General features: G+C 47.7%; 2 protein-coding genes across 2 annotated transcripts in view; both read right to left on the reverse strand.

Annotated features, from left to right (window-relative positions):
- Positions 1–5,363, reverse strand: part of Znf667 (zinc finger protein 667) — a 36,567-nt gene extending 31,204 nt beyond the window's left edge. The window contains exons 1-2 of the mRNA XM_008846629.2: positions 5,279–5,363; positions 1,241–1,333 (exon numbers count right to left, since the gene is read on the reverse strand). Coding sequence (XP_008844851.1) covers positions 1,241–1,273 — 33 coding nt within the window. The 5' untranslated portion in view covers positions 1,274–1,333; positions 5,279–5,363. The remainder of the gene's footprint in view (positions 1–1,240; positions 1,334–5,278) is intronic.
- Positions 5,364–10,969: 5,606 nt separating this feature from the next.
- Positions 10,970–18,547, reverse strand: part of Eddm13 (epididymal protein 13) — a 33,783-nt gene continuing 26,205 nt past the window's right edge. Inside the window, exons 7-9 of the mRNA XM_029570199.1 lie at positions 14,340–14,446; positions 12,767–12,804; positions 10,970–10,997 (exon numbers count right to left, since the gene is read on the reverse strand). Of these exons, the coding sequence (XP_029426059.1) occupies positions 10,970–10,997; positions 12,767–12,804; positions 14,340–14,446 (173 nt within the window). The remainder of the gene's footprint in view (positions 10,998–12,766; positions 12,805–14,339; positions 14,447–18,547) is intronic.

An 18,547-nucleotide genomic window follows, 5' to 3' on the forward strand; every position in this document is an offset into this window, starting at 1 on the left:
GCATAACTTTTTATTGTACATGGATGTGCTCTTTCTAATCCTAAATAGGTTTACTGATTGAATAAATTTACTCCTAGTTAATGTTTAAGATAGTGAAAAATGTGTGTTTACCGACCCAAATTAAATCATTATTCTGATAAGCTTTTTTTTTTTATTTAAACAAGGTTTCACTATGTAGCCCTGGCTGGCCTGGAATTTATTATATAGACTAGGCTGGCATCAGACTCACAAAGACCCACCTGCCTCTGCCTCCTGAGTGCTAGGATTAAGGTGGGTGTCACTATACTAGGTATGCTGGTTAGCTTTGGTCGTCAACACACCTGGGGAGAGGGAGCTTCAACTGGGGAATTACCTCCATTGGACTGGCCTAAGGCCATGTCTGTGGGGCATTTTCTTGACTGCTGAGTGATATGGGAGGGTCCAGCCCACTGTGGGTGGTGCCACCCCCGGCTATGTGGTCCTATATTATGTAAGAAAGCAGGTTGAGCATGGGCCAGGGGAGCTAGCCAGTAAGCAGCATTCCTCCATGGCCTGTGCCTCTGTCCCGGTTCCTGTCCTGAGTTCCTACCCTGGGCCCCCTCAGTGATAAACTGTGACCTGGGAGATGTAAGCCAAATAATCCCTTTCCTCCCCAAAGTTGGTATTGGTCAGAGTATTTTGTCACAGCAATTGAAGGCAAACTAGAATACTAGGCCTGATAAACTTTTATTTTAACAGAAATTATGTTTTGTCATGGGCCAGCTTAAAGACAATTCCTAAGATCTATAGATAGCTTAAAACCTTGGCTGTGGCCTGGAGAGGTGGTGCAGCAGTTAACAGTGCACAGTACTCTTGCAAAGAACCTGAGTTCAGTTTCCAACAACCAAGTTGGGTTACTCACAATTACCTGCATGCAACTCCTAGGGGATCCCATCTCCTTCAATCCGTATGGTTGATCAAGTCCCACCAGGGCACTCAGCCTCACTATGAGAAACCACAGGGCTCACGTCTTCCCTTGGGGGAGGGCATTTCTCTGAGTACTGCAGATTCCCTGCAGATACTATGTGAACATAAGCACTGAGAGGACAAGAGACGGGGCCAACAGCAGCTTTCTGGGCATTGAGCCCTTCCCAGGTCCCATCTTCCATGGCGTGGAAGAAAACCAGGTGCCAGGTGTCACATCAGTCTCCTACGAACAGGAAATCTCCAGGGAGAAAGCAAATAGGCCACATCTTACAAGAAAAAAGGAGTCACCATTTACCTTGGATTTCGATTTCCCACGTGCTGCAGGCATCCTTTCCCCAGTCTGTGATGGTCCACATCAGAGGGTGTGGCAGAGTACTAGCAGGCAGAGCTGTGGGAAAAGGGAGATCATGAGGTCTAGTGGCCTCTGGAGTGGTTCCAGAGTCCCAGCTCCCTCACCTAGTCCCCAGTCACCCCTCCACAAGACAGGGCATCTGAAACAAGTGTTTCTCTGTCAGGGTCAAAGGGCAGCATGCAGGCATCCCACAACACAGCCTGCTCCTAAAGATCACAGGCGGCTCCTGATCAGGAAGGAGGTGGAGAATGTACAGACGCCGGGTCATCCACCTCACAGCTAGTTACCCAGTGCCTGCAGATGCCAGGCACTAACACGGGAGTTATAGACAGGTACCTGCTCCCAGGCACCATGTCTTCAGGCAGGGAAGGCAGGTCCACATGGCACACAGTGGTTTAGGGTCAAGAGCAAGAATTTTGACTGTTTTGCTCACTGGCCTACACCTAGGGCTAATACACCCAGACATGCTGCATAACAAAAGCACATAAGGGAGTTGGAAAGGTAGCTCAGTCAGTAGAGTGATTGCCTAGTGTACACAAAGCCCTGGGTTTCATCTCCAGTAGACTTTGAAGGCTTGGTATGAAAAGAGGATGTCTAATTTTTTGTTTCTTTTATGTTGAAATGATAATGCCTTCGATACACTGAGGTAAACAAAATACATCACTAACTTTAATGATGAACTTGTGTCTTTTTAAAAATTGTGGCTATTGGGGGCTGGAAAGATGGCTTAGCAGTTAAGAGCACTGGCTGCTTTTGCAGAGGACCTGGGTTCGATTCCCAGCACCCACATGGCGGCTAACAACCGTCTGTAACTCCAGTTTCAGAGGATCTGACAGCTTCTTCTGACCTTTGCAGCACCACAGCACGGATGCACTTCCACACATGCAGACAACATACTCATACACATAAAAACTCTCTACAACTAAGCTGTATCCAAAGCCAGAGTATTTGCTGTTTATACTTTTATTTATTTAGTTAATATTGCTCCCCTCCCCATCCCACCCCCCAACAGGATGGGGGGTTGTCAATAGCAGGCATCTGAACTGTTTTGTTCACTCTCAGGGCTGAGAAGTCACCCAGTAAAACTGAGTAACAAAAAAAACCAAAAACCAAAAACCAAAACAAAAAAAACAAAAACAAAAACAAAACCACATGCTGGGGCTGGGGAGATGTAGCTCAGTTAACAGTGTTTGCTTAGCATTCTTAAAGCAATTTCCAGCAGGTGTGGTGGCACATGCCTGTAATCCCAGGGAGGTAGAGGCAGGAGGATCCAGCACTTGGGAGGCAGAGGCAGGAGGACCAGGAGTTTCAAGGTCTTCTAGGCCAAACAGAGTTGGAGGCCAGCCTGGGATTCATGAGATCCTGTCTCCAAAACAAAAACGAACAGAAAACAGGAGCAAGTGCTTCAACCTACCAACACACCAACCCACATGGAATCCAATTCCTGGTATGCGTAACAGGGGTGAAATTCCATTTTCCCATGATGAAATCACACTGCACAGAAACACTTGGGCTGGCAGCCACGCCACAGCCCTCTAAAACGTGTCCCTTAGGGAAGGGCAGGAATAGGGACAAACTATTTCCCTCATTGGGAAATCACAAAATCTGACAAAAAGTAAGAGAATAGTGTAACAAATAACTGATGACTCTACCAAATGTTAACATTTCCCATAGTTTTTTGTTTCTTAAAGGAATCACTTAAAAGTAAGTTGTAGGCCTAAACATGGTTCAGCCCCAAACACTTCAGCACACACCTTCAGAGAATGCCAACTCTGGTGCCATTAACAGCAGATATGTTCCAAAGCTCTTTTGTGATTTTTCCCATGGAGGAAACAGTGGGAGTTGGAAAAAGAAAGTATTAACGTTTCCCTCTATAGATGGTGGAGGAAGATAAGTGAGATGAAGGCTAGGCTTAGTCAATGATGTTTTGACACAAAACATGAATTATAAGGTGGTCTGCACTGCTGAAGGGAAGAAGGTACCCCTTTGGGGTCTGCACCCCAAAAGAAGCTGGATTTATTGTGCTTTTCTCTGTAGGACAGGGCAGTACTAAGAATTAATAGTAATAAATGATAATAAGATAATTATTAATGAGATTGAGTGTTTACATGTGCAGTTTGAAGGCATTAAGTCTGGGGCAATTTGTCATAACATTACGTTATTCTTTCCTTCTGGTTTACAGACCCAATAAATGGGTTGCTTCTGCTGTCTCTGACCTGATGCTGTAAAACATGGGTTGGGATGAGATAAAGGTTAGTTGGTGATGGCTAACCATCAAGCTAGCCTGCAAGATCACTCCAACAGGCCAGAAGGGCTCTGTGACACCAGCCCTGCCTCTCACATGACTCTGTTTAATCTCCTCAAGCTATTCTGGTTAAGGAAGACACACAACCATAGGAATCTTCACGTCTCACAGGTCAGGGCAGGCTCCACCCTCCTCTCAAACTCAAATATAGGCAGACACAGATAAGGGAGGCGCCTGTCTGGGGGATGGAAGGATGGAAGATGCACCACTGCTAGACTGAGAGAGACCAGAACCCCTGCTAGGGGTTGGAGATGGCCAAGTCCCAAATGCAGATACACAAACTCCTTTGGACATCACCACTACAACCCTACCTGCGCCCAGGATCAGAAACACAAAACAAAATAAAAAACCCATCCTCAGCACTACAACAAAGGCCAACTCCTACACGGCGTTCAGCAAGGCCCAGGCATTCTATTTCACGCCCCCATCAATGCTCTGACAGGTACTATTTCCCCTTTTATCCAGAAGGAAAAGTCTCACCCCCAACAGCTTCAGTTTCCCTGAGCGCGAGCATCACAGCTCTTTCTTTAAAGGAGCCCGTTGCCATAGTTACAAATGAGCTATGGCACAATCAATCACACACTGGCACACACAAAACCATTAAAACACTCGGTGGCGCACAGTATCCCCAAACTATGATAAACAGCTTCATCTGTCTGTCACGCATGCACACAGCTAGCTGCAATGGAGATGCTCAGGACTGCGTGCTCACAGCCACCCACTTGGGGTCCCTTCCATCCTTTCCACACCATGCCACAGATCACGCAGTTGGTATGAGCACCTTTTCCTGAGGCTCACAGACAGAGTAACAGGAAGTCACCTCATGGTCCTTCACCTCAGAGACTATGATAAACAGCCTCATCAGTCTGTCACACACGTACCCAGCTAGCTACAACAGAGATCTCAGATCTGTACTCTCACATCCATTTGTGGTACTCCAGATCCCCTCCATTCTGTGGTGGCTTTATTTTCACATGATGCCATAGATCACGGGGTTGGAACACTCACTGCTCCTTGGATCCACAGACTTAATATCCCCCAAGCTATGACCATCAGCCCATCACACATCTGTAACAGGGATGCTTGGGACTGCGCTCCCACACCCACTCCTCGTTCCCTCCATACTCAGGTGGCTTCCTTTTCCCACTCCACAGATCACGCAGTTAGGAAACACACCTCTTCCTGGGGTCCACAGGCTGAATCCCGCGCACCCATACACATACACACAACCTCATGCCCCTCATCTCATAGTCTTGTCACACAAGCACCCACATGACGCTCAGATTTGTGCTCCCACATGCACTCGTGCTCCCCTCCATTCTCTGACAGCTTACTTTTCCCACACCACAAATCATGCAGTTGGGACACACGCGTTCCTGAGACCCACAGGCCGAATGCCGCGCTTATACACACACACACACACACACACACACACACACACACGACGTCACCTCAAGGCCTCTCACCTCACACGGGCCCACCGCACAACCAGACACACGAATGTCACATGCAGCTGTAGGCGTGCACCCAAATCACAGACCCGGAGGGGACATCAAGAGCGCCCGTGCACCAACGCCAGTGCACGACACACTCAAACGCCCGGGTACCAGGTCACAACCCCGCACCCTAAGCTTGAAATCATGTGCACAGAAGCCTCGAGGTCCCCATGCCCTCACCTGCCTCCTTGTAGCTTCCTCAGCCACACAGCTGCGCAAGAACTGCACACAGCAGAACCCCTGCGCCTGCGCACTGGCCTCCAGGACCCGCAGGGGACCCCCCGCGGCCGGCCCCGCCCCTCAATGCGCAACACGTAGGCGGGCACGGCCCCGCCCCCAGGGATTCCCCGAGAGCGTGAGGCCATGCCCCCTCCTGCGCAACAACGTGCGTCATCAAGCTTTTGAAATCAGAGCGGAGGAGTCCGCGGGAGGCCACGCCCCCTCTCTAAACGCGCCCTGGGGCTCCCTGATCCCGAGACCCTGGCGCGTGCCCTGAGATCCTGCCAAGCCTCAGCTTGAGTCTATGCAGCATGCATCCCCGGACACTGGTTGGGGTTTGAAGGTCTATGTCGGGTGCAATCTCGGGCTTGCACCCCCAGCTCGAATCTGCAGCTCCTAGCAACCCCCGGGTGGGCGGGGCCTTGGGTGGCCACGCCCAGAAGCTGAGCAAGGCCGTCTCAAGCCTTGTTGGCACCTGTCTGGAGACCACTGACCAGAGGAAGGAAGGACATTCTTCAGCTGCAGGACAGAAAGTCAGGGAAGATTCTGGAAACATGAGAGGAAAGGACCCTCTGAGTCTTATCGAAGCCTCTCCCTAGCTGAGCAGCAAGGATTCCAGCACAATTAACTTAAGGCTTTCCAGGAATCTCAGTGGAAATTTCATTTACACGGGAAGGACCCACAACCTCTTGGGCACCTCTAGTGACTTCTTTACCTTATCAGATTATAACTCCATCCAAGGCACCTCTGGAGTCACCTCCCATCTTATCAAGGAGAAGGGGAGGGTTCTTAGCAATCTCTTGAGACGTAACAAAATGAAATGAAGAAAGCCAACTCCATCAAGTAACACTTGGAGGACCCTCTGAGCTCAGTGACACACAGGAAATGATGGGGGGGCACAGCCATTGCCATCACGACAGGCTCAGCACCAAGCTCTGTACCACTCCTTAGGTCAAAGGCATTGGTGTGTGCGCAGGAGAAAGCTTAGTGGCCACAGAATCCAATACATCCAACTTTCAGATGAACACACCGAGTTCCCAGAGGAAGGGTGATGATGACTTGTCCAGATCTTCTTCCAAGATTGACAGCTATGGGCATCAGAGCCGTGACATCTGAGTGGTCACTGTGTGCAGAGCACTTTTTAAGCTCCCGCGATTCCCTCAACAACAACACCGAGGCAAATGTTGCAATTTCACAGATAGGGAAACTGAGGCTCCAAGCACATGCACCTTATTTGAGACACCCCCCCCCCAGGCTAGAAAGGGACATAGAGCTTGGGTTGCACACATCATTTCACTAAAGGGGAAACAAACCAAAGACCAGAAAGAGTCAAAGGGGTCCCTCGACTGCAGAATCGGGGGTACAGGGTGGACAGATCCAAAGAAGAACGGTTGCTCAGATTTTCACAAGTCCTTCAAATTCTCCTTGTCTAGCCTGCGGGAACTATGACGTCATAGGCAAGCCAGACAGGACGTTACCATGGAGACCAGATGTTGCTAGGTGACTAGGAGTTGCATTCGCTTCCTAGGAAGCCTCTTGGGACTTCAGGGGAGGCGGGGAAGGAGAAGACTGGCGCGGAGGGCAGAGGGGGAGGTAGACAGAAGGGAACAAATTTGTGTGAAAAATATCATCACTAAACCTAGAACTTTATATACTAGTAAAAAAGGAAGGGAGGGAAGGAAGGATAAAAGGAGGAAGGGAAAAAAAGAAAAGAAGGAAGAAGAGAAAGGTCCAGCCTCTTTCTCCAAATATCTGGATTCTCGCAGTCTCCCAGGCAAAATCATCTTGCAGGCTTGAAGTGGCCTAGAGACTTCTGGGTAATGTAGTGTCAAAGTAGCAGAGCGATTGTCCGCAAGAAGTTTATTAACAAAAGCTCCTACGCCAGAGAATGACTTGGTAGACTGAAAACGCTTGCTAGAATACTTTCTCCGGGTATTTGTTAGGAAAACGGGAGGCGCGAAGGCTTGTGGGAATTGTAGTTTTGCATTCGGCTGCGGGCTGGAGCCGGAAATGGCGCGACAATGCCCCCTGGCGGCAGGTGCGAGCGCAGCAGGTCCTGGACTTGGCCTGCTGTTTCTTCAAGGTCAGGCTATCCAAGTCCAACCAGGGCGGCTGACTTCCTACAAGGATTCTCATGACCTTGTGGGCTACTGGGGACCCCGGGGCGCTGCATTTATGCAACCAATAACGTACATGCAAATTCTCACATTGTAATCCATTGTTGCCTTTTTCGTGGTAAGCAGAGAGTTTCTGCTCGTAGTGGTGCACTGTTTTTTATTTTATCTCTTGTCAATTTGACCAGAAATCAGACTCTTAAGGCAAACTGGGTCACTGTTGTCTTCAGGGAGCATCCTGTTTGCAGGCTCGTGCTGTGCACTCAGTACGTGCCCAATCAGTGCTGGTTGCCAAGGATACAATACTGAGCCAAAAAGGGAGATATGTGTTAGCCAGCCCCCCCACCCCCGCCATTTTTCTCCACTTTGAACTGTGATAATTCTTGAAATTACAATAATCTGATATCCAGAACTACAGAGACTTATTTTTCTAGATTCTTGCGCTCCCCGTCCTCATAGCTGATTCAGAGATGGCCTGACCGCAAGCACCTACTATGGGCTACTCATCAATGGCATGCTACAGAACTTCCCCTCTTCCTCTGAAGCCTGTAAGAGAACCTTACCTTACTACTTGAACTTTCCTCAGAGCCAGGAACATACTGCTGTTTGTCTATCAGTGGAGCTGATAACTTCTAATTAATCTTACTCAAAAGCACAAGCCACCTCAGTTGGTCCCACTGAGCCCCAAACTCAAAACCTTCCAGTGCTCAGCACTGTACTTTACTTCCTTGGTTTTGTTTTTTGTTTGGTTTTGTTTTGTTTGAGACAGAGTCCCATGTATTCTAGGTTGGCCTTGAACTCACTATGTAGTTCAGGGTAGCCCTGAACTCCTAATTCTCCTGCCTCTATCTCCCAAGTACTGGCTCCTAGATATGCATCACCACCTGGCTTGGACCTGCCTTTCCAGGAAGGAGTTACAGAGAATTTTCTTGGCTTGCTACCTCCATGCCCAATGTTTCTGTGTGTTTTTAAAAAATATTTTTATTATTTTTATTTTATGTGTATGAGTGTATTGCCTACATGTATGTGAGTGCACTTGTGTCGTGCAATGCTGCGGAGGTCAGAAGAGGGCTTCAGATTCCCCTGGAACTGGAGTTAAGGACGGTTCTTAGCTGCCATGTGGATGCTGGGAATCGAACCCGGTCCAGGTCTGGTCCTCTGCAAGAGCTGTCAGTGCTCTTAACTGATGAGCCATCTCTCCAGCCCCATTTCTGTGTTTTTTGTGGAGCAATTCTGTGCATTAAAGGATGTCAAGCAGCCTCCCTGGCCTCTGCTTACCACCAATCAGAAGCACTCTCCATGCCTCCCACTTCTCAGTTTTGACAACCCCAAATGCCTCCTGTGGGATGAGGTTGGCTCTGGCTGAGAATCACTGTCCTGAAGGTGTTTTTAAGCACTGTACATAACTTTGAATAACTTGGTACTGAGTATTCACATCAGCTGACTGAAATCAGGCATCTAGTCCTAGGATCCCAAAATTCAAATTGCTACTATCTAGGGGGTCTTAATCAGGTTCCTTTCCTCCCCAATTGAAGAATTAAAAGGCAAGGGGGCTAGAGAGATGGCTCAGTGGTTAAGAGCACTAGCTGCACTTGCACAGGACCTGGGTTTGATTCCCAGCACCCAGGCAACTAACAACCATCTGTAACTCCAGTTCCAGGAGATCTGATGTCCTCTTCTGTCCTCCACAGACATTGAACAACATGGGGCACTTACATACATGCCAGCAATACACACACACATAAAATAAAAATAACAAAATAATTAAAAGGCAGGGAAAATCTCAGGCACAGCAGAAATCACCAGGCGACAAATTTCTTAAAGATGAAGACACACACCCAGAGAAAAGATCTCCCTGAGAAAAGATCTCCCTGAGAAAAGATCTCCACAAGTAGAGAGGGGACTTGGAAAGCAAAAAATTCAAAGCCCCGAAAGGGTGTGGGCTTTTACGAGTTTTTGCTGATATGAGGCAGGCTCCCCTCCCCTAATTTTGGATTGGGCAACTTGAACAAAGAAGAGAGAGCCATTGGGCCATGCTCCAAGCTCAGTGAGATATGTCCAGGTCCAGCCTTCTGGACCAGTCAGCTAGAATAGGGCCTTTGGTGACCGGTGTGGCGGGGGGAACCTTCGTCTCAGACCAAGAAGAAGCAGGAAGTGTGCCATTATTATCCATTAGTGGCCCTGTCTGCTTGTCATGGATTTAATCCTTCACAAAAGTCTTTTTTAAAATACGAAATTACGTTTTATTTGTGAGAGAGAGGGGAAAAAAGAGAGAATGTGTGTATGTGTGTGGATGTGTATGTTACAGGACACATGTAGTGGTCAGAGAAGAATTTTCTGGAGTCCTCTTTCCACCAGGAAGTTCCTAGGAATCGAACTCAGGTCTCTAGCCTTGGCAGCAAGCACTTTTACTCACTGAACCATCTGGCCACCCCTCAAATGTAAAATTTAAGAGCCACCACCATCATCACCATCAAGAGGAAGGGATGGGAGATGATCAAAAGCCACTGAAGGTATATAAGGTTAGTGACAAAAAGTTAACATGGGTGCTGGGGATCCAAACTCAGGTTCTCATGGTGTGACAAGTGCTTTACCACCTGAGCCATCTTCCTAGGTGTTTTGTTTTTTTTTAAGACAGGGTCTCCCTGTAGCCCCAGCTGGCCTGGAACTCACTATGTAGAGCAGGTTGGCCTTGAACTCACAGAGATCAGCCAGCCTCTACCTCCCAAGTGTTGTGTGTATTTGTGTGGGAGTGAGTGTGAGTAGAGGTTGGGACACTATAAAGGGCCTCGGAGCGGGGAGTAGCTTTCAAATGGCTGTGGAGAAGGTCACAGAGCACACATGATAGGAATGTGGATAAGGGACTGACTACTGGGGATGGCAGGGTACCAGTTGTTAGGAGAGGCAGGAAAATGTGGGAGAAGGGGAGAGGAAGAAATCAACTAAAACTAAGTATACACAAAAAATGCCATAAGGAGATCTGTTAATTTGTTTGATAATTGAGGGAAAAAAAAGGTACTTGTGCACCAGCAAGATGTCTGGGTAAAGGCAGTTGTGGCCAAACCTAACGACCTGAGTTCTATCCCCAGGACCCACATGCTGGAAGGACAGAACCCGATTCTTGCACGGTATCCTCTGATCTCCCCAGGCGCCCACATTCATGCCCACACATGCACATAAAATAAATTAAAACAATATGTTTTTTTTAATTTAAAAAAATGATGCTTCTTGGTACCTCTCTGCCCTGTGTTAATTCAGTGTTGGATGAACGGAAGAGCCAAGCCCTTAGTCATTCCACAAGGGTATGTTTAACTAGGGAAACAGTGGAGAAGACTTGAAAATGGCCCAGAAGAGAAGGCATGGGGGAACCCCTGCAGAGGTTTGCTCTGCCATTCTCTGGGCCCTCAGAAAGTCATCCTGTGGCACCTCTGGATGCATGTGTGTTCTTCATTCCCTACCACACTAGCACAGGGCACAGAGAGCTTTCCCGGGTGGGAGACGCCAGAGTTGTGAAGGTTGAGCTGGGATGGAGCATTTTTCACTGGAAAGAACAGCAAGGATCATCTCTGAGGAAGGGAAGAAAGGAGAGAGAGAATGGTGGGTTTATGTACATCTTTACGCATCCTCAGACTCCGTTCCTCATAGAACCCAACTGCCCTTCAGGGCTTTCTGCATGACCCCTGTGCTCACTCCTCTCACCTCCATCCTGGGCCTTCTCCTCAGGGCTGTGGTCCACCCACTTTCTTCCCTCTCTGCAGTGTTTCTAAGCCACATTATAGTGATGCTTTAAAGGGGGACAGCCTGGCCCTTAACAGTTATTTTAAGATCAAGATGGACCAGAACTACTGAGCACTTGTTCCTTGAGAGATGTCTCTTAGAACTGTGCTCCCAAGCAAGGGCTTTGCTCATTCTTTATTGAAACCCTGTCTCCAGCGTGGGATAGGGAAGCAGAAGTCAGGACCCACCCTTATCAGAGAATCTTGCCCTTCGATGCCCAGTCTGGGAATACTGCCTTCAGTGTTTTGACATATAAAATATGCATACATATAGTCATACATTGTTTTCCACTATCATAGGTAGAGGACGAGGAGTCCTGAGGGACTAAGAGCATTTGCCCAGGTCACATTGGTGCAGTGAGCTTTTTTACATTATAAATAATAACTTTTTGGTTGCAAGGTTAGGTAAAAGTCCTACACGCCTCTACCAGGCTCGTCCACCTGCTGGCAGCTCCTTCCCTCAGATCTCATGGGAACTGGCTCCTACTTAACACTCAGCAGTGTTTTCAAGTGTTTAACACTGAGCTTTTACTCAGTGAGTCATCTTGCTGGCCCACTGTGGTCACAAACGGCTCCTTCTCCTCTTTAAATTTTTTATAAAGATTGAGTTTTTAATTATGTGTGTAAGAATGCAGATGCCTTCAGAGGCCAGAAGAGGGCATCAGATCCCTTTCAGAGGCCTGAAGAGGGTATCAGATCCCCTGAAGCAGAAGTTACAGGTGGTGTGAGCCCCCTTCCCCACATGGTTGCTCGAATCAAATTCATATCTTCTGCAAGTACAGTACAAGCTCTTAACCTCTGTGTCATCTCTCCAGCCCTCTTTTTAAAAAATATTTTATTTATATTTTTATTTTGTGTGTACGAGTGTTATGCCTGCACGTAGGTAAGTGAACCCATGTCGTGCAATGCACTCAGAGGACAGAAGAGGCTGTCGGATCCCCTGGAACTGGAGTTATGGACAGTGGTTAGCTGCCATGTGGGTGCTGGGATTCAAACCCAGGTCTTCCGCAAGAACAGTCAGTGTTCTTAACCACTGAGCCATATCTCCAGCCCCGCTAAGCCCTCTTTTATTTTTTATATATTTTATGTGCATTTATTAACTTACAAAGGAATGAGTACCCAGTGCCTGCCCTCTTTTTAAAAAACTTAAAAATTGTATTTATTGTGTGTGTGTGGGGGGTGTCAAACATGTGGCCCTTTCTTCCACAGTAAAAGAAAATGAACGTACGACCTTCCATGCAGCTACTGTATAACTGGAGCTTACATACTCTATGTGAGACATTAGGCAATGAAACCAGTTCCCAGACCACTGAAATGGCTCAGCAGCTAAAGGCACTTGCTTTGAAACATGATGACCTACGTTACAGTCTTGGGACCCACATGATGAAAGGAAAGAACCAATTCCTGCAAGTTGTCCCCTGACCTTCACACTCAAGTACACACATAAACACAGTAATAATGATAATAATAATAACAACAATAATAAGTGTAATTAAATTAAAAACAACCTCCCTTGACCCATCAGCAATGGGCAACACCCCTCCCCTGCCACAGCATACCTAACATCCAGTTCTGGGTTACAGTAGTGGCAGTAACACTTTGGATGACAATGATGAAGGAATAAACCAGAAACAGGAAAGAAGAAAAATGAGTCAACTTCCTTTCCTCTCGTTCTCCCATCTCCTTCCTCCTTCCCTCCTGGTGTGGCCTCCTGTGGTCTGGTGCCTGTCTAGCCTCACCTGTGTTCCTGTGCTTTGCTTCATCTTCTGGCCAGTTCTCTCCGCATAAGTCACACTTCCTCCACACCTAGCATGTCTAACCTTGATGCTGTGGATATTTTGACCTGGCTCATTCTCAGTCCTGTGACATTCAGGACATGGAAAAGGTGCCCCTGGCCTCACACCACTAGATTCCAGGAGCACTGACCCTCCTCCAGTAGGAGGCCATCAAAAAAAAAGAGTCCCCAGGCATTACTGAGAGTCCCCTGGGAAGGCTAAGTCACCTGTTTGAGAACCAGGGCTCCAGGCAACATCTGGGCCTCACCTCCCTCGTCTTTCTGTCCCGCCCTCATCTCAGTCCATCAGTAGTTCACTTGGCAGAACTCTAGCAGGATTTCTTCATGTCCACTACCGCCCAGGGCTCCTATCCTGATCATGGGGCCCTTCCCTATCTCTCCTCTTCCACTCAAGGCCCCGTCCCAATTTACTACACATTCAGTAGCCACAGCCATCCTTTCAGAACTCAGACTGGGGGTGTGGCTCAGTTGGGAAAGTCTCACCTCGTATATATGAAGCCCTGGGTTTGATCCCAAACACCTCCCACACTAGCCACAGTGGTGCACACCTATAACTCCAGCACTTAAGAGGTGGAGTCAGGATGATCAGGATTGCAAGGTCATCCTTGTCTACCTGGCAAGTTGGAACCTGGAGACTCTATCTCAAAAACGAGCAAACATGGGCTGTTGAGATGGCTTATCAGGTAAATGTGCCTGTAGATGTTTTATCCACAAGAACATCCAGAAAACAAAAGACTGGGCCCTGAAGAAAGGCGGGCCTGGTGACACAAGCCTTTAATCTCTGCACTCAGGAAGCAGAGGCAAGTAGATCTCTGTGAGTTCCAAGCCAGGAGAGAGAGAGAGAGAGAGAGAGAGAGAGAGAGAGAGAGAGAGACTAGCATTTCATAGTTCTTAGAGCACATGAGTTCTTAGAGCAAAGGGCATGGTTCTTATCCCAGCTAGGGAGTAGGGTGAGGGAAAGAAAGAAGGTAAAAAGAGAGGGTCAGCAAGATAGCTCAGCTGGGTAGAGGCACTTGCCGCCAAGCCCAACAATCTGAGTTCGAATCTCAGGGCCCACATAGTAGGAGAGAACTGACTCCTGTAAACTGTCCTCTGATTTCCACATGTCCACATGTCCATACACACACACACACACACACACACACACACACACACACACACACACACACACACACTGAATGGTGAGAAGAAAGGAGGGAGGCCACTTCACAGGACTTCCTGTCCTCCCTTCCTTGCTTGGCCCTTGGGCCTTCTCTTTTGACTCCTCCTCTTTCCCTCCCTCTCTGCAGCTTCCTCCCTGAATAGGTGGAAAGGCACCTTGGGTGCTGTCTCCTAACCCAGTCTCCTTTATTGTCGGACATGAAGAAGAAGGTCATCGCCATGTAGGTACATCTCAAAAAGTTCCACCTGGTGCTCTTGGTCATGGTGGTGGCCGAAGACGTCACTAGAGATGAACAGCGGGATCCATTTACTCCAATGGTATCCTGAACCCCCGCCTTTCAATGCTCCAAACCCACATCTCTAGGTGCCTCCTGAGTTCAATTTTTGGTTTACACTTACGGTTATGGCCATTTCCCACATCTTGGTCATCACCCAACTCCCAGACAAACTATCTTCTTTTTTATTTGTTTTCTTTGAGACAGGGTGTCCCTGAAGCCCCGGCTGGCTTGGAACTCACTATGTACATAAGGCTGACCTGGATCTCAAGGAGATCCACCTGCCTCTGCCTCCTGAGTGCTGGGGTTAAAGGTGTGTGACACTATACCTAGCCCTAACTATCTTCTCTTTCTATACTTTCCTCACATCCAAGCATCAGCAAGTCTGCCCTGCACATTCCCTGGACCACACAGCATATCACCTATCCCTCCACAGGAGCCTCACCAATTTCCCTCTTTTTTAAAAAATTTTTATTATTTTTATTTTATGTGTATGTGTGTATTGCCTGCATGTAGGAAAGTGCACCCGTGTCATGTAATGCCTGTGGAGGTTAGAAGAGGCTGTCAGATCCCCTGGGACTGGAGTTACGGACAGTTGTTAGCTGCCATGTGGGTGCTGGGATTCGAACCCAGGTCTTCTGCAAGAACAACCAGTGTTCCTAATGGCTGAGCCATCTCTCCAGCTCCCAACTTTCCTCTTTTTACTGTTTGTGTTTTGAAATTCTTTAAGCTTATTTTAGTTTTATGTGTATGAGTGTTTTGCCTCCATGCAAGTGTACCACATGCATGCAATGCCCATGGAGGTCAGAAGAGGGTGCTGGATGCCCTAGAACTGGCATTAAGGATCACTGTTACCCACCGTGTGGGTGCTGAGAACTGAACCTGAGTCCTCTGCAGAAGAAGCCAGTGTTCTTAATGCTGAGCCATCTCTCCAGTCCTGTTTATTTTTATTTTATGTGTATGTGTGTGTTGCCTGCATGTAGGTAGCCCAAGCTAGCTTCAAACTTAATATTTAGCTAAGGATGACCTTGAACTCTTGATCTTCCTGCTTCCAAATACTGAAATTACAGGCAAGTGACAACATGCCCAGTTTTACAGCCCTCTCTGTCTCTCTGTGTACATGTTCTCTCTCTATGGTGTATTTGTGTGTGTGTTCTGTGTGTATGTATGCATGTGTACATGCATGTGGAGGCCAGAGATTGACATTAGTGACTTCATCAATTACTCTCATTTCATTTTTTATTACATTTTATTTATTCCACCTTTTAAAAAATCTTTTTGAGACTGGGTCTCCCTGTAGCCCCAGCTGTCCTAGAACTTGCTATGTAGACAGGGCTGGCCTTGAACTCAGAGATCTGCCTGCTTCTGCCTCCTGAGTGCTGGGATTAAAGGCATGAGCCACCATGCCTGGCACCACTTTATTTTTTGAGACAGGGTCTCTTACTGGACCTGGAGCTCACCAGTTTTGCTAGACTATCTTACCAGCAAGCCCCAGGAACCCTCTCACCTCACCTCTGCCTTCCCTGTTGGGATTACAGGTGATCCTGGCTTTTTCTGTCATTGCTGAGGCTTGAACTCAGGTCCTCATGCCTATGTGGCAAGCAGTTCACCTTCTGAGCCACCTCCCTAGTCCTAAACTTTACTGTTTTAAACCATCTACTTCATGGCATTTTGTTATGGCAAACTCTACAAGAAAAATACATGTCCTTTGGTTGGGGAATATTGTTTTAATTTTTTTTTTGACAGGGTCTCCCTAGCCCCAGCCTGCCTGGAACTCACTATGTAGACCAGGCTGGCCTCCATCTCACAGAGATCTGCTTGCTTCTGCCTCTCTTGAGTGCTGGGATTAAAGCCGTGGGCCACCATGCCCAAAGTTTTCATTTTGCACTTTTGCTTTTGGCTTTAAGTCACTTGGGGGAAGTCTTCCTAGAAGTGATTTTCTTTAAATTTTTCAAGTTACATGGATTTATGTTCACATGTGTCCGCAGGCGCTTCTTCCTCCTGAGTGCTGGGACTACAGGCGTGTGCCACCATACCTGGTTTCTGCAGTACTGGGGAGCAAACCCCTGGGCTTTGTGTGTATCAGGCAGGCACTCTACCAACCGAGCCGTATCCCCAGCTCAGTGCAAGCCACGCCATACCTGGTTTCTGCAGTACTGGGGAGCAAACCCCTGGGCTTTGTGTGTGTCAGGCAGGCACTCTACCAACCGAGCCGTATCCCCAGCTCAGTGCAAGCCACCGCAGCATGCTCTCTCCATCACGTGCCTCACCTGGAGGCTTACCTCTGTCTACCTTTCTCCGTTAGTTTCCAGTCACATATTCCTGGCACTCGGGACTTACCTGGTCATTTCCAGGGGGAAAAGAGAGGACTCGGGGTCCACAGAAGAAGCAATGGAGATAAATAAGAATGCTTCTTATGAGTTGAGGACTCAACACAGAGCAGCAGAGAGGGAGGCGGCTGGAGGACGACGACGGACGGTTCCAGAAGGCAAAGGCACTGACGCCTCCTGAACTCTTCTTAGGCCTTGTATGCACTTTGCTTGGATGGCAGGTGATCGCAGCCCCTAGGTGGGACTGGGCACACAGCCCTCACTCACCTTTTTCCTTGAAGTTACTTGTTTCTTCTAAGAAAGAAAAAGGGAAAGAAGAGGGGGGTGAGGGAGGGACGAGGGAAAACGGAAGGAAAGAGGGAAAAGCACCCATCACTTAGAAATTAAGCAGTGTTTCGGGCCCCTTGGTCTACGTGGTGACCCGTGATCCAGGCACCCAACCCCTGCATGGCTGAGCATATGCTGTTTCCCCTGCCTGAAGCACACTTCCCTAAGATACGCACACTCACACGCACACTCTGTTCTCCTGGTCTTTGTTCTGGTGTCACGTCCCTCCATCACCCTCTGAAAATGCGTCATCCTCTCCCACACTGGGTTTTCGGCTCCCCTCTCTTCTTCATAGACTTCAAGTGTTTCTGAAGACTTGAAACTTCTTGTTTTAAAAGAATTGGATTAAAAGATTTATTTTTACTGTATGTATATGAGTGTTTTTGCATGCATGTATGTAAGTGCACCTGTGTCATGCAATGTCCATGGAAGTCAGAAGAGGGCATTGTATCTCCTGGAACTGGAGTTTCAGATGGTTGTTAGCTGCCATGTGGATGCTGGGAACTGAATCTGAGTCCTCTGCAAGAGCAGCCAGTGCTCTTAACTGCTGAGCCACCTCTCCTGCCCTCTTTTACAATAAAAAGATTTATCATTATTATTTAGAGATTTTTTTAATTTTTACTTTATGTGTATGAGTGAGTGTATTGCCTGCATGTATGTGAGTGCACCTGTGTTGTGCATTGCCGCGGAGGTCAGAAGAGGGCTTCGGATTCTCCTGGAACTGGAGTTAAGGCAGTTTGTAGCCGCCATGTGGGTGCTGGGAATCAGACCCGGGTCCTCTGCAAGAGCAGTCAGTGCTATTAACCGCTGAGCCAACTCTCCAGCCCTATTTAGAGATTTTAAAAATACTATTTATTATTTATATTTTACTGTTTGGGTGTTTATGTACATGTATATAAGTGCACCACATGCATACAGTGCTCACAGAAGCCAGAGAGAGCATCAGATCCCCTAGAACTGGAATTACAGTTGGTTGTTAGCCACCATGTGGGTGCTGGGAACTGAACCTGGGTCCTCTGTAAGAGCAATCAGTGTTCTTAACCACTGAGCCATCTCTCCAGCCCCGATTTTATTTTTAAATTATGTGTACTGTACTTGTGTGTATGCGCATGTGAGTGTCATGTTCCTGGAAGACCAAAGGGGGTCAGATACCCCTGGAGCTGGAAGTATAGATGGTTGTGAGCTGCATGACATAGTTGTTTGGAACTGAACTCGGGTCCTCTGCAAGAAGAGCACTCGCTCTTAGCTGCTGAGCCATCTCTCCAGTCCGGCTCTTTTACTTTTTAAAATTTTAATATAGAAAAAAATTACTTTTAATTGTGTGTATGTGTGTGTGTGCGTGCGTGCGTGTGTGCATGTATGGAGATCAGAGACAACTTGTGGGAGTCCATTCTCTGCTTCTGCAGTTCTGGGGATCAAACTCAAATTGTCAGGCTTGGTGGCAAGGGTTTT

This window comes from Nannospalax galili, unplaced genomic scaffold (assembly GCF_000622305.1).
Source record: "Nannospalax galili isolate Female #2095 unplaced genomic scaffold, S.galili_v1.0 scaffold842, whole genome shotgun sequence".
NCBI lineage: Eukaryota > Metazoa > Chordata > Mammalia > Rodentia > Spalacidae > Nannospalax > Nannospalax galili.